Source organism: Girardinichthys multiradiatus, chromosome 2, assembly GCF_021462225.1.
Source record: "Girardinichthys multiradiatus isolate DD_20200921_A chromosome 2, DD_fGirMul_XY1, whole genome shotgun sequence".
NCBI lineage: Eukaryota > Metazoa > Chordata > Actinopteri > Cyprinodontiformes > Goodeidae > Girardinichthys > Girardinichthys multiradiatus.
The window spans coordinates 8,438,929-8,454,887 of record NC_061795.1 but is presented as its reverse complement, the minus strand read 5'-3'; the positions used below and the strand labels follow the sequence as shown (position 1 = coordinate 8,454,887).

The following is a 15,959-nucleotide window of genomic DNA, read 5'->3' as shown; positions in this document are numbered from 1 at the left end:
TGGGTTAGTTCCATTAGTTAAATAGAACCTGCTTGCTATTTAAAAATCATTTTCTATGCACTTGTCAGCTCACAAAATCCATAGTAACTATGGAAGGTGTGGGCTTTTATTTTGAATGTTCAGTAAGACTGTTTCAAAGGACCAGCATAGTCCCATTCCCATCACTGGGGGAGCTCCAACAGTAGTGTGAAGCCCACTCCTGCAAACATCTATTGTTTAAAGGCTTTTATTTTGTAGAGCATGTTTTGTCTTATTTTGAAAATCAAGTATGGTTGTCCTTTCAGGTCTGGGTTATTTCTATTAGTTATATAGAACCTGCTTGCTATTGTAAAACCATTCTGTATGTTATTATAAGCTTTAAATAATCATTAGTAAGCATGGAGGGTTGATGAAAGAAATTGCCCTTTAGGGTTAATCACTGTTGTCTGGATGTTGGAACAGCAGTACATGCACAAAATGTCCGCCATGTAGTTGCCTCCTATGAAGATGGACAAAGGGTTAGGGGTCGGGTCTTGTTTAAGCCATAGAAATGAATGAATATCAATGAAAGTACTCCACAAACTGTGGAGCCCTGCCAAGACGGAAGCTCAGAAGCATGGCCAGAATATCGTCGTCCCGCCGAGGAGAAGGACAGGTGGTCATAGAAACGGAGTCTAGAACCATGCGTAAGAAAACAGTCACCTGGGAGGGGATCAGGCTGCTCTTGTCCAGGGGAGATCGCTTGCACAACCTCCCGGGCGTTCAACATGTAAAAAGGCATAACCTTGAGGAAGGCGTTTGGACAACGGAGGTCCAATATTGGACGAAGACCCCTGGTCTTTTTGGGAACCAGAAAATAAACTGAATAAACCTCCCCCGGATCCCGCAGGGGGTCCAGCGGAACAATCACACCCTTAGCCAGCAAGGTGCAGATCTCCCGGTCCAGAGCCTCAGCCTTCATCGGGTCGCAGATGACCGTCATCTTGGCTCGGCTGGGGATAGGAGGTCGGCGGCGGAACTGGTATCCCCGGGACAGAGTGGACAACACCCACGAGTCCGGGGCGTGAACAGCCCAGTAACTGAGCTGGCCCTGGGAAAAAAAAACCTGACCGCTGGCTCCAAAGCATCATCGGCAGTCGCCCTGGCCCCCGGAGGGGCTGGGGAAACGGCAAAAGGAATGAGCCAACCGAACTGGGCGCGAACCCTGGGCCCCACCATGGTCCCCTTGGGCCCTAGCCGGTCTCGAAGCCATGCTCGCGGACCTCAAGGTAGGGACAGGAGGGGGGAAGGAACCCTGGAACAAGCCCCCAGCTGCCCCAGCAGCAACTGGCCGGCGGAGAGGTCTATGGAGACCTGCCAGCTGCTGCCGTGTTCTTGAGGCCTGGGCTGTACGTTCCAAGGCCTCCAGTGTGGCGGAACCAAAGAGTTCCCCCAGAACCACAGGAAGAGCCCTCAGCATTCTCCTGCAAAGCGCGGTTAGGGACGATTGCGCCAGCCACACCTGGTGCCGAGAATGGACCAGCGTAGAGAGCGTGCGTCCAAGCTCACGCGTCATCAGGGCGAGCCCCGAGTCGACTGGTCCAAGGAAGAGGAGAGGCCCAACATTAGATGGGAGAGGGAGTTTCCGATGTGGCCCTCCGGGCACCTGAGTCATAGGCCCTACACACCAAATCGTCCGTGACACGGCATTGCGGTCGCGGACAACGGTCATTAGGCCTCAACGCCTCATAGGGAGGAACAATAAGGGAGGCAATGGCAGACTCAACAGGGGGCATGCAGCCCAACCCAAACTTGGGCGCCTCGTGCATGGAACCCAGGGCCCTGCCATCCAATGTCGGGCGGGAAGAGCCCCTTGTGTCCGTCCAGCAAGCATGCACCTCCTGGATGTACTCCGCCGAGGGAGGAACGACAAAGGCGGCCTCGGCATCACAGCGCCTAAAGAAGGCGCTAGATGGAGAAGGCTGGGTCAGGGGAATTTCCAGCTGCATACGGCCCAGAGCCGTTTTAATAGCCCAGACACCGGTTCCCCTGCACCTCCCTGAGAGGCACCGGAGCCCGAAACTGAGGTCCGGGAGCCCAATTCCGATAAGGCCTCTCGAAAAAGGGTGCCCGAGGCTGCAACCGAAATAACATCATCCTCGCAATGCGAGGACCCACCCTTTTCAGGAGGGGAAGTCTCGCCGCGGCCACCATCTGCCCGGAGAGACTGAAGGAGGGCCTTCATCTGGGCCAGCTCCATAGAAAGCTGATCCACTCTAGTGGACAGTCCCGGGGGCCCGCGCCGCTTGGTTCTCCTCCCAGATGCCAAGCGCATCCTCAGCGAGGCCGCACCCTGTCCAAGCGGCAACGGATCCTGCTGGACAGAGACCGCCCAGTCAACAGGCTGCTCCACCGAGGACAGCCGGGCAAACCGCACCGCTCGGGGCAGAACGCTGTAATTAGAGCAGGCATGATCTGAAAGCGCCTCCCTGAGATGGTCAACACCAAGGCAGGGAGGGCACATGTCATGACCATCCTCAGGCTGCAGAAGAGCCGAACAGGACGCACAACAAAGATTGTCCATGACCCAGGGACAGATGGGGTTGAACGGGCAGAAAAAACGCGGTCAAGACCCCGTTACAGCAACAAGAGCAACAAGCCATAGGACTCAGCACAAGCAGAAAAACGCTACCGGCGAGCCAATAGAAAGGGAACAAATCAATGCGAGCATTGATGAATGCCGGTGTTGACTTGTGTTCGTTTGTTCCTCGTTCCTCTTGCTGCTGGGAGCCTCGTGATCCCTTAGGTGTATCGCAAGCTCATCTCCATGTGGAGAGGGCCCAAATCTCCAGTCAGTTCTACACTGGCTATGTTTTGAATTCTATAACATGATGATAAAATGTGTTCACAGCTGGAAAAAAAAGAAAAAACAAAACATTTGTTCATTTCTATGATTGTAATGTATCAGAAACACACCAAACTGTGACTGTGAAACTGGGGTCATTTTTGTATACCTTCACGCCCCTACTGGCATCTGTAGTGTGCAGTCTGAGGAGTGCTCACACAGCCAAGTTTCAGAACAAAGACAGCGGCAGATAAAAACTAGACAAAACAAGAAAGACAGAGAACTGCCTGATATTTAGGAGTTCCTCTCTGGTGAAAGTCACTGCTCAATATCAATCCAATATAATTGTAAGAAACTGAACCTGTACTTGAGTTAAGAAGAGAATGTACATGTTCAGCATGCTCAAGGTTTATCACTGTAGAAACAGGTCATCCAATTGCATACACTTGATTAAGATCTTGTCGCAATATATGCATGACTGATCCAATATATGGTCTGGCTCATCCAGCTACATTCCAGTTCCCTCTAAAGCAATTAACAGCTGAACAACCAAAGCCGCATCACATACAGGGGTTGGACAATGAAACTGAAACACCTGGTTTTAGACCACAATAAGTTATTAGTCTTGGGAATGACATATACAAGTCCTGCACAGTGGTCAGAGGGATTTTAAGCCATTCTTCTTGCATGACAGTGGCCAGGTCACTACGTGATACTGGTGGAGGAAAACGTTTCCTGACTCGCTCCTCCAAACACCCCAAAGTGGCTCAATAATATTTAGATCTGGTGACTGTACAGGCCATGGGAGATGTTCAACTTCACTTTCATGTTCATCAAACCAATCTTTCACCAGTCTTGCTGTGTGTATTGGTGCATTGTCATCCTGATACATGGCACCGCCTTCAGGATACAATGTTTGAACCATTGGATGCACATGGTCCTCAAGAATGGTTCGGTAGTCTTTGGCAGTGTGCCCATCTAGCACAAGTATTGGGTCAAGGGAATGCCATGATATGGCAGCCCAAACCATCACTGATCCACCCCCATGCTTCACTCTAGGCATGCAACAGTCTGGGTGGTACGCTTCTTTGGGGCTTCTCCACACCGTAACTCTCCCGGATGTGGGGAAAACAGTAAAGGTGGACTCATCAGAGAACAATACATGTTTCACATTGTCCACAGCCCAATATTTGCGCTCCTTGCACCATTGAAACCGACGTTTGGCATTGGCATGAGTGACCAAAGGTTGGGCTACAGCAGCCCTGCTGTGTACATTGACCCTGTGGAGCTCCCGACGGACATTTCTGGTGGAAACAGGAGAGTTGAGGTGCACATTTAATTCTGCCGTGATTTGGGCAGCCGTGGTTTTGTTTTTTGGATACAATCCGGGTTAGCACCCGAACATCCCTTTCAGACAGCTTCCTCATGCATCCACAGTTAATCCTGTTGGATGTGGTTCGTCCTTCTTGGTGGTATGCTGACATTACCCTGGATACCGTGGCTCTTGATACATCACAAAGACTTGCTGTCTTGGTCACAGATGCGCCAGCAAGACGTGCACCAACAATTTGTCCTCTTTTGAACTCTGGTATGTCACCCATAATGTTGTGTGCATTTCAATGTTTTGAGCAAAACTGTGCTCTTACCCTGCTAATTGAACCTTCACACTCTGATCTTAGTGGTGCAATGTGCAATCAATGAAGAGCGGCTACCAGGCTGGTCCAATTTAGCCATGAAACCTCCCACACTAAAATGACAGGTGTTTCAGTTTTATTGTCCAACCCCTGTATACCAGCTATAGAATTATTTATACTTACTGACACTAAAATAATATCCAAGCCCCACCATTCCTTAAAGCAGGTACACAGCTCAGCTATGTCTTAAATGACACAGTAGTAGGAATCAGTACCTCCTAAGCTATTACATAAATAGGACATAAATAATATTAATGTTTCTGGGATGTATGCCTTTCCCGTTTAAATGGATCAGTGTAAATAGATCAATATTTGAGAACTGACTATGAAAATGAATGTCTTTCCAAGAATTTTGTATGTATTCCAGACATTACTAATATAAAACCAATTTATGGAATGGGATAAAATTATATCAAGACAAGGAAAGTAAGTTGTAAAACCTTACAATTAGCCAAAGAGAAGGGGGAATAGGGCTTGCCATCCCTTAAGGACTAACCCTTTCTTTCTTTGAAAATTTTTTAAATGCTGTTAGATGTCATTCAGTCATTTTCTACTGCTTATTCCATAGTGGGTCACGGGGGAGCTGGGGCCTATCTTCAGCAGTCTTTGGGCGAGAGGTGGGGTACACCCTGGACAAGTCGCCAGTCCATTGCAGGGCAACACACAAATGACCATGCACACACTCATTCATACACCTAAGGGCAATTTAGAGAGACCAATTAACCTAACAGGCATGTCTTTGGACTGTGGGAGGAAGCCGGAGTACCCGGTGAGAACCCTTGCATGCACGGAGAGAACATTGCAAACTCCATGCAGAAAGACCCCCGGACGGGAATCGATCACAGCACCTTCTTGCTGCAAGGCAACAGTGCTACCAACTGCGCCACCGTGCAGCCCACGTATGTTAGATGTAGATGCTATTAAATATAAATCCGATATAATTTATGTAGTTTAGCATTATTGAAGTTGTGACTTATGCACGTGCATTTTGCACTGACATTTTTTATCCTTTTTTGGCTTTTTCTAGATTTTGAGATCAGTTTGGTTGAAGATGAATCACAGTCATCAGTACAGCCAATCCTTGCCCCAACATCACCAGTTTCATTGTCAGACCATCCCTCATTCCCAGCTTCTTCCTGTTCATCAGATTCAACTCCTATGCACAAAATTACAAAGAATAGAAGGAAGGGCCTAGAAGAACTTGATCGTGATGAAGCAAAACAGGTCAATGGCAAAGCCTAAAGCAATTTATTGGTGGTGGATTACATTTTACAAACACTAACCTTTTTGGGTGATTTGCTTGAGTTTAAACAGTATTCTTTTTATAGAAGGTGTACAGGTCCTTCTCAAAATATTAGCATATTGTGATAAAGTTCATTATTTTCCATAATGTCATGATGAAAATTTTACATTCATATATTTTAGATTCATTGCACATTAATTGAAATATTTCAGGTCTTTTATTGTCTTAATACGGATGATTTTGGCATACAGCTCATGAAAACCCAAAATTCCTATCTCACAAAATTTGCATATTTCATCCGACCAATAAAAGAAAAGTGTTTTTAATACAAAAAACGTCAACCTTCAAATAATCATGTACAGTTATGCACTCAATACTTGGTCGGGAATCCTTTGGCAGAAATGACTGCTTCAATGCGGCGTGGCATGGAGGCAATCAGCCTGTGGCACTGCTGAGGTCTTATGGAGGCCCAGGATGCTTCGATAGCGGCCTTTAGCTCATCCAGAGTGTTGGGTCTTGAGTCTCTCAACGTTCTCTTCACAATATCCCACAGATTCTCTATGGGGTTCAGGTCAGGAGAGTTGGCAGGCCAATTGAGCACAGTGATACCATGGTCAGTAAACCATTTACCAGTGGTTTTGGCACTGTGAGCAGGTGCCAGGTCGTGCTGAAAAATGAAATCTTCATCTCCATAAAGCTTTTCAGCAGATGGAAGCATGAAGTGCTCCAAAATCTCCTGATAGCTAGCTGCATTGACCCTGCCCTTGATAAAACACAGTGGCACCCCAGACCATCACTGACTGTGGGTACTTGACACTGGACTTCTGGCATTTCCTTCTCCCCAGTCTTCCTCCAGACTCTGGCACCTTGATTTCCGAATGACATGCAGAATTTGCTTTCATCTGAAAAAAGTACTTTGGACCAGTGAGCAACAGTCCAGTGCTGCTTCTCTGTAGCCCAGGTCAGGCGCTTCTGCCACTGTTTCTGGTTCAAAAGTGGCTTGACCTGGGGAATGCGGCACCTGTAGCCCATTTCCTGCACACGCCTGTGCACGGTGGCTCTGGATGTTTCTACTCCAGACTCAGTCCACTGCTTCCGCAGGTCCCCCAAGGTCTGGAATCGGCCCTTCTCCACAATCTTTCTCAGGGTCCGGTCACCTCTTCTCGTTGTGCAGCGTTTTCTGCCACACTTTTTCCTTCCCACAGACTTCCCACTGAGGTGCCTTGATACAGCACTCTGGGAACAGCCTATTCGTTCAGAAATTTCTTTCTGTGTCTTACCCTCTTGCTTGAGGGTGTCAATAGTGGCCTTCTGGACAGCAGTCAGGTCGGCAGTCTTACCCATGATTGGGGTTTTGAGTGATGAACCAGGCTAGGAGTTTTAAAGGCCTCAGGAATCTTTTGCAGGTGTTTAGAGTTAACTCGTTGATTCAGATGATTAGGTTCATAGATCGTTTAGAGACCCTTTTAATGATATGCTAATTTTGTGAGATAGGAATTTTGGGTTTTCATGAGCTGTATGCCAAAATCATCCGTATTAAGACAATAAAAGACCTGAAATATTTCAGTTAGTGTGCAATGAATCTAAAATATATGAATGTTAAATTTTCATCATGACATTATGGAAAATAATGAACTTTATCACAATATGCTAATATTTTGAGAAGGACCTGTATACTGTCCTGAGGTTAAACCCAAATGGTGAAGAAATTGTCAATAAATACGACAAAACTAAAACACTGTCAGATACAACATGTCGACAAATGGTCAATATACTGGTTGCAGTTATGATAGAATCACATGGGTAAGAGTTTTTTTTGAATATCAAAGAAAGCATTAGGCAGAATAGTGATATTTTTTTTGTTTTCAACAGGAGGATCCCACCCATAAGCGTTTGGACTAACTATGCCCGGAGGATTGCAACATGTTTTCCATATCGCCAAGACCCGTACTCAAAAAATGATTGTGTAAGTGTAATATTCTCTGAAACTCAACATCTCTGTAATGTTGGCTTTTTTTTTTAAGTTGTACCAAATATATGTTCTTTTGTTGCATTTTCATTGGGGTTGTTTTTTGTTTGTTGTGTAACAGATGTACATGCATGAGCAAGAACATTGCTATGATCCTGAGACCCATACTGTCTATCCTGCTTGAAGAATCAAGACTGTTCAACCCAATACCGATGATGGTGTACGTGTGTGTCAAAGGGCAAATTTCCAGGACAGCCCGACAACCTAAAGAGAATCTTTGTTAGTTGGTGGACAGCTCTTTGGTGGGGAGTGCAGAGAGCCCCTGTCTGTCTAAAGAGAGTATGAGAGCGATATTTGAATATAGACAGAAACTGGTTCATGATCCGGATGCAACATCAGTCTTGGATGTTTTCCATTGTTTCCTTGATACACCTGGGTTGGTGAGTATACTTTTAGCTATTTCATATGTCTAACCACTAATGATTATAAATTGCAAAGAACACTTAACAACCAGGATTCTGTGGATGTTTTTTTTTATTTAAAGATTGATAAGGATTTATCGATGAGACTGGGGAATAAAGTCTCTGAAAAGTTTCTTACAATGTGACCTTCATATTTCAAGCAAAAAGCAATCACAGAAAGCCAGTCTTCCATTAAGTCCTTGTGTTGAAGACTTGTGAGCATCCTTTAATCCAGAGCTTGCAGATGACTGCAGTAAATATTGACAGTGTTTCAATAAATAAAATACAATACCCTTTGTCTGTCAGAATACAGTAAAGTGAATGCAAATACACTGAAGTAATTTATTCATTGTTTAAACATTTTATGAAATTTTAGTGTGTGTCACTTTAACAAAATTTTCAGAATTATAATTGTTTTCCAGTCATTTCCTGAAATGACTGAAATCTGATTTTTTTTCCTCCTATCTTACTTTACCTAAATGTGTGATTCATTACTTTTCATCGATTTTCAGATTTCTCAGGATTACCAGCGAAAGCCAAATATTATCAGTATTTGAAAATTTGGACTAAAGCTGTTTTTATACCAATGACCGTAGATTTTTCGATTTCTTAAAAGGATTGTATTACAACTATATCATACCAGTGAAGCCAAACATTTTTAGTATTTCAAAGTTTGGACCTAAACTGTTTTATACCAGTGACCCAGCTTCTCTACTTAGACTTCAGTGAGTGCCCATAACTGTTACTATTTGAATGATGGGACCACAATTGCCTCATACCAGCGACCTCAAGGATTAACATTATCATTTTTTTTGTAGCACATGATGAATTCCTTACCACAGAGGACTTAATGAGCTAATTGCCTCTATTAGAAAGATTGGATTAGAACCAGCTCTTACTAGTAAACCCCCAAGGATTATTAATGTCATTTGATTTGTTTTTCTGTGTTTGATTTTCTGTATCATTGGAATGTTTTTCCTCATGTACAGCGCTTTGAGGGCCTTGTTGCTGAAAAGCGCTATATAAATAAACTTGACTTGACTTTGGTCTCAAATATGATTTTTTTTTTCTTTAAGGTTGGGTTAGTGACATAATGGCTCTTCTCTTGGTGCTGAATCTCCTGCCCCCTACATCAGGAGGCCACAAAAATACAGCAAAGATAAGCTCTACACAGGCAGTCACTCATCTTGTAAGATTCATCAAGGTATGCACCATTAGGACTTTTTGTAACTACTGATTTTTAGTTTGTATTCGGCAGTAGTTTGTAAAATGTAAGCCACAAGAAAAAAATAGGAATGATGCAGTAAATCTAGTTACCTTTGGTGTATCCTACATTACATCATGCTGTATCTATAGATATTAGATTAGAGAAACAAAGTATGTAATGGCTTTGCTTTCCAAAGAAAGTTAATCTGCAGATTTGGGGTCAGTACACACTCCTGGCCCCGGCAAACAGAAAAATGTAAATAAAAAAAATTGAAAACAGTTTACTTGCTTGGGACAATAGTCATTATATGTCAACCAAATACAACAGCTGAAAAGAAAATTTTGCTCATGACTGAAATGTGCCATTCACATTTGAGGAAGGAGTCAGTCTCACTACTTTCCTGGAGAAAGTTAATACCAAGCAGCCCTTCCTTCTCTGGATCGGTGAGCAAAAGAAGAACTTTCAGAAGTTCTTCATTGTTGTGGACCAGAAAGCAATGCCATGTGATGCTCCAACAACAGTAGCTGCTTTTGATGGGCTATTTAAAGCACACTTTGTCTTCAGCCTCTCATATGATGAAGCTCTTCCCAGTTCTTACACCTTCATTCAAACCACAATCTACAACACTGATGTTGGGAACACCAAAGAAAGCCCAAGAGTCAAGGAGCTGACAGCATATCTACCCGAGCGTTAAAATGCCCCAAGGTGCACAAGGTTTAACAAACAGTTTGACAATGTTCATACGCTTTGATTGGGAAATGCACCACAAAAATTCTTCAGTTCTTTGTCAACATTTAAAGTTTCATCATGGTTTATATCCAGCTGTTTAAAATTTGGAGAGCATCTTTTTGAACTTACAGTGGCTTCAAAAGACTTCTTCACAATGTACATTGTCATTATCATGATAAATATGCAGAGACACAATAATTTGTACTTGGTATAAGATTGGATACACGTAGACATAGATCTACAGGTGTTTATAGCCAAATACTTGTGACAAACAAACATGTATGTATCCATCTTAAGTGCATTAAATTCAGTTTTCAAGAATAGAGAAACTACAGAATGCTTTTTGCATGAGAAACAAAGACAAACTGGGTTATACAAAGACATTAATGATGGATTATATTTCCAAAACCATCCTCTGTTTTCACAACAGAAATATGCTTTACGGATTTTGCTGTAATATGATTTTGAAACAGCTAACCCATTGGGTTTCCAAGAAATGGATCCACAAACTTGGCTGTATATATTTCACTTTAAAAAAAACGTCCCACAAAAGGTTAAGTCTGTGTTGATGAATGTACATCTAGCTGCTCTTTTCTACACTGAAGACTTAAAAGAAATATGGTTTTGAAGAAATACTAAAGCCTCTGATTGATAACTTGAAAAGTTTAGAAACTGAAGGAACTATGCTTCCATTTAGTGACGAACCAGTGTTTGGTTTTGTTTTTCAAGTAACAGGAGACAACCTTGCTTTAAATGGCTTATTGGTTTTTGTTGAATTGTTTAGTGCAACAAACTGGTATAGACAAACAAGGAAGAAATCCAGTCTGGTTTTACTGAAGATAATTCTGGGCTTGTTCTGTGCTCCAGAGAATTTCATGTTGAACACTATATGGGATTAAGTGAAGATCCTGTTCTCTCCTGAGTTTATGGAGTTAAAATATCTTGTGTGCTCAGTTCATTACAATATATTCATAGCACTGACAATCATGCAGTTGAAATAATGCATGAGTTATTGGAAGGGGTTGTGCAGTATAAGCTCAAACTTTTATTTCAGTGCATGATCAAAAATGGCTACATCTCCATTAGTACATTACTAGACAGGATACAGAGTTTTAATTATGGTTTTCTAGAGCGTAAAAATAAACCAAGTGGGTTAAAAACAGATAACAGCAAGAACTTAGGTTTAAATGCCATTCAGTCATTATGCATCCTCCTCAATACTCCACTCATTTTTGGAAACATTGTTGAGCGGGACAATAACCACTGGAACCTTGTTCTCCTGTTGTTACCGATCTTTGATATGGTAATGTCCCCAGTCCTTAATGATGGCATGATCTGTTATCTGAAACATCTGATTTGTGATCACCACATGTTTAAGAACGTGTACACTGATAGAAAATTTGTGTCTGAACACCACCTAATCATTCACTATCCAAGATGTATAAAGAAGATTGGCCCTCTTATCCATATATGTTGTATGCGTTTTAAAGCCAAGCATAGCTGTTTTTAAAAAGTCTGTAAAAACGTACAAAATCTCTGGTAAAGCAACTTCAGCGTCTTCAGTGTTTTTTTGCGGTACTTTCACTAGTGTTTGTAGGAGAGCGGTCGACAGAGTATTTTTCTGTAGCAGATTCATTCTTATTTTCTCATATTTTTCAACTTGAGAATAATGCCAGGAAAAAACAGGCGATTTTCACTGCCGAGGAGGGGTGGATATGATAGCAGCAGATGGCAGGGCCAGTCTGTGTCCTGTTGACTCCTCCTCGTCAGAGGAGGATTTAGTGTAGCTATCCAGATAGATACAAGTAATCTGGATTATAAAATCCCATCATCAGAAAGATATGTCATCCATTTTCACAGTTTTAAAATTTAATTTAAAATTGTGTTGTTAATAAATCTGCTCCATTTGGAATCAAAAATTATTACCTCTGTATCTTTTCCCCCCTTTTTCAATAGGTACATATATGTTTATTTTCTCAAAGAATCCCCCAAAACAATTGTTATTAGATGAAATGACTATGATGAGATATCAGCAGGGAAAAAAAGAACCTAAGAAAAAAAACAGAGAAATTTCAAATGGCACACATGGTGCCAAAATGTGCCAAACTGGCTAATTTAGACAGTTCGCCTGGACTTTGATCAAGTAATACCCCTCCAAAATTTCTATGCTTCACTTTGTTTTGCATGAATTTTGGTACAGCTAATGATCCTGTACTTTAGCTTGCTAGATGTTTTGGATTACAACTGAATACTTTAAAAAGAATATTCACATCACAAAGTGCATTTTTTAGGCGAAAATGATTATTTTTTTAATTTGCTACTGTGTTTAACATTTATTTACTCCCACTCAGTAACTTGAGTGTTGATTTTTAGACATTTGGAGTATTCTCTGGAGTCTTACCTTTATTTTGGTACCAGAACCATTCAAATAAACCTTGTAGTTCTTCAGATATATTCAATTAATTCTGGGTATGTCATATTCAAGCAAATTCTTCAAAAAGAGGCCTAGGGTTTAAGAGGTTAAGAAAATTTGCTCCATGCCACAAAACGCACTGTGATGGGGTTCCCCCTACCTGTTGGAGAACATTTGGAGACCATCTTGCACATAACCTTCGCATTTCATTGGACTGTCCTCTCTTAAAACGATACTGGCCAGATATCCATGCTGCCCTACAGAACATGTTTAAATGTACCTTCCCATTTGGAATAAAGACTAGAAAGTTTGGATGCATTCCTCAGGATTGGAAGCAGAAGGACAAACACTTGCTAAATGTTTAATACAGGAGAAGCCAACTGTGATCGGTTGGATGGATGTGACAGTGGATCTTTATAAGATGGAAAAGAAGTGTCAGCTGTACTAAATTACAAATTAGATTAGTCTGGAAGAGACTGCTTCGATATATGAAATCGCAGAGTGGTTTAAAAACTTTTATGGTAACCCCCTAAGGTTTCATTTAGATAATTTTAGTTTTCTCACTGATGTGGAAATTTAAGTTGTTGTACATACCGAGTGTGTAAATGTGTACTTGTGATGTGTCCCGTGACTTTATAAAAGCAATATATTACAAAAATAATAAAACAAAAAATAATTTTCCTGTTAGCGGCATCTAGCAATAAAAAGGGCAATAACGCATATGCAACAGAACATCTGTGTTTCTCTACCATTATAGTAGGGGGATTCTATCCTCCCAATAGTTTTATCTTTCATTTAGCGCCAGATCACAACATAAGTCATTAAGAAAAGGTTATCCTCCTGAAACCGATCCGAAATTCACTGCACAGAGAGGCTAAAGTTTATCTGACCAGTGTGCTGCTCAGTCTAACCTTCTGCTGCCTTCGGGCCATGTCGGTGGGCTGCTTGGCGTTGAACGAGTAGGAAATGCACCGCATAACAAACACATAAATCTGCAGCTTGGTTCTCCCCTCCTTTTCCTCCTTCTGAACGCGCTCTCGCCCCTTCCTCTCCTCATCGTCACCTGCAGACGGGGAGTCTTTGGCACCTTTACCAGCTTCGGCGCCCTGCAGCTGCTGGGCGCCAGCCCGACCGATGTTTCCCCGCTTTCCGGCCACCAAGAATGCGGACGGTTTCCTCGGAGGCTCTTGGGCAACTTCTGGGTCGGACTCCCCGCCCGTGTCTTCGCTAGAGGACGGGTCCAGCATGTTGACGCGCGTTAAAACCCAGCCTCAGACTGAAAGTCCTGTTTACGCTATAGTTTTTGTTTTAGTTGACGTGGCGTTACCGCTAGCGCTTCACCTGTCAACACCGTTTTCCTGCAGGAACAAGTGCTGCGTTTGGAGTCACGACCCGAGAGAAATACTGTTTCTTGTGACGACGTCAGGCAGGCGGAGTTTCTCGTGTAAATATTAAGATGTCGCAGCGCGAGCTTCGTTCCTTCACACGCAGAGAAAATGTGTTGGTATGGCAGCGCGCGCCCGCTGCCATTGGCTGCTGTGCGGATCTCGAGACACAGGTGAGCAACCTGTAGCTGCAAGCAGAGATGGGCTGAAGCACAACGAGGTGTCACTTTGGGGATTTTTTAAACCCTCTAAAATCTTCCCAACGCGTAGAACTGTTTGTGCTAAATATATGATTAAAGATTGGCTTTTTTCTTTTTGAAAACGAATGCTTAAAAAAACACAGGCAGCCTTCATCAACCCAGCTGCATGGGCTTCTTCAGTTTACGTGAATTCTATGAGTATTTTTCTTTGACCCGAATATGTAGAATTATGAAGGACAGGGGTTGAGTTGTGTATTTGTTCTGAATGGGTTGATTTTAGAGTTGGGTGAAGAGAAGAGGTGATCAATAAATACAATAATTATGCAAATATAAAAAGGTCATCAGTGGCTAATTGTCTTCCTTTCCTAATAATATGGTTTTATATTTTCAAAAAGAGGTCAAAATTAGGATGTACTTGTGTAATTAGTTTTGAGAAGATTGTTTTTACTGTGTCTACATATATAAAAACATATCATGGAGCAGAACTATGGTCAAAAGGTAACAGCTACCTCAAAGATAACAACTGTGTGACACATCTTTCAGAACAGACAATCGTTGGTTTCTTCTGAGTAAGAAACGTGCATCAACAACGGGGATCAAAAACCCACACACCTAACATTAGGGAAAACTTAAATATAACTTGGAGACATTTTATAGTATGTCCTCAGGTACAGTGTTCCAACTTAAGTGATTCCTGTGACCAAACCAGTGGTTTGTATTTGGTTCTTGGAAAAACATTTTGGAAATGGATTGATTTCTCATGTGTCATTACAAAACTAAATCATCTCCTTCAGTAAATGTTTAAATGTCTTCTATATTCAGAAGTTCTGTAAAGATTTGCAGTGCCGGCAGACAGTGTTTCCATTTAATATCACCAGTCTCATTTCTAAATGATAGTTTAAATAACAGTCAGCTCTTTGAAATGTTTTTCCAACTTCTGTGGATTTTGTGGTTTTAAGCAAAACCTGGTTTCTGTGAGTTTGGGATGTACAATACAAACAGTGGTGTAAAGGTTCTCCCAGCAGCTCCGATAATTTGCCGCCCTTCTCCTCTCTACTGCACAAATTCTGAAGTGTTCCTTTAAATAGGTTTTCTTAAACTGATCCTTTCAGTGCTTCTACCACCTATTTAGATTTGGACATATCATAGTTGAAAGCATTGTGCAAAGGTTTTAAATCATCCCTAAAGCACGGTCTTTCCACTAAAGTGGTTTTGATCAATAGATCTCAAAAACATCTTATTAAGTTTAATTCTGACCCATTAAAAGCCTCCTAAACATAAAAGATAAATTGGTTAGAATCATTAATCTTTTCCTTTAAAAATGCCAAAGATAACAGTGTGACAAACAGAACAGAATACCTTAGCTCCAAAATGCTGTTGGCATTACAGTAAATGATCAGCTGAGAGATGAAGCACCTGTCAGATCTCAAGTCAGATTTCCAGAAGTTATTTCTTAAAGAGATGACATTCAGATACTGATTGTCTGCTTCAGCTGCTGATTAAAGAAGAGAATCAAACTATGATTCACATTCAGAATCCCTGGAAAGATCTAGACTGATTTCAATGATTACTAAATGTCTTGCTGCTTGAGAGGAAACGGCAGAAAAATTAGTTCTGGGAACTTTTGTTCAGTATTTTATTGAGGTTTTTAATTTTCTTTTTTATTTCCTATCAAAAAACGTATGTAGCAATATTTATACGCTGTCTGTGATGTTTTAACTGCAATAACATAAAATACCTGTCTGGATCTTTCTGTGTTCTAAAGTTAAAGAAATAAAAACTTTGAGAACCTAAAACATTTCTCCCCAGTTTGATTCTGTAACAGAAACAGCTGAACGGTGCTGCTGGATCCATT

The 15,959-nt window shown here is 42.0% G+C and overlaps 1 protein-coding gene across 1 annotated transcript in view; it reads right to left on the bottom strand.

The window, feature by feature from the left end:
• cadps2 (Ca++-dependent secretion activator 2) overlaps positions 1 to 13,773 on the bottom strand; it is a 347,960-nt gene extending 334,187 nt beyond the window's left edge. Inside the window, exon 1 of the mRNA XM_047345888.1 lies at positions 13,431 to 13,773. Coding sequence (XP_047201844.1) covers positions 13,431 to 13,766 — 336 coding nt within the window. The 5' untranslated portion in view covers positions 13,767 to 13,773. The remainder of the gene's footprint in view (positions 1 to 13,430) is intronic.
• Positions 13,774 to 15,959: the final 2,186 nt, after the last annotated feature.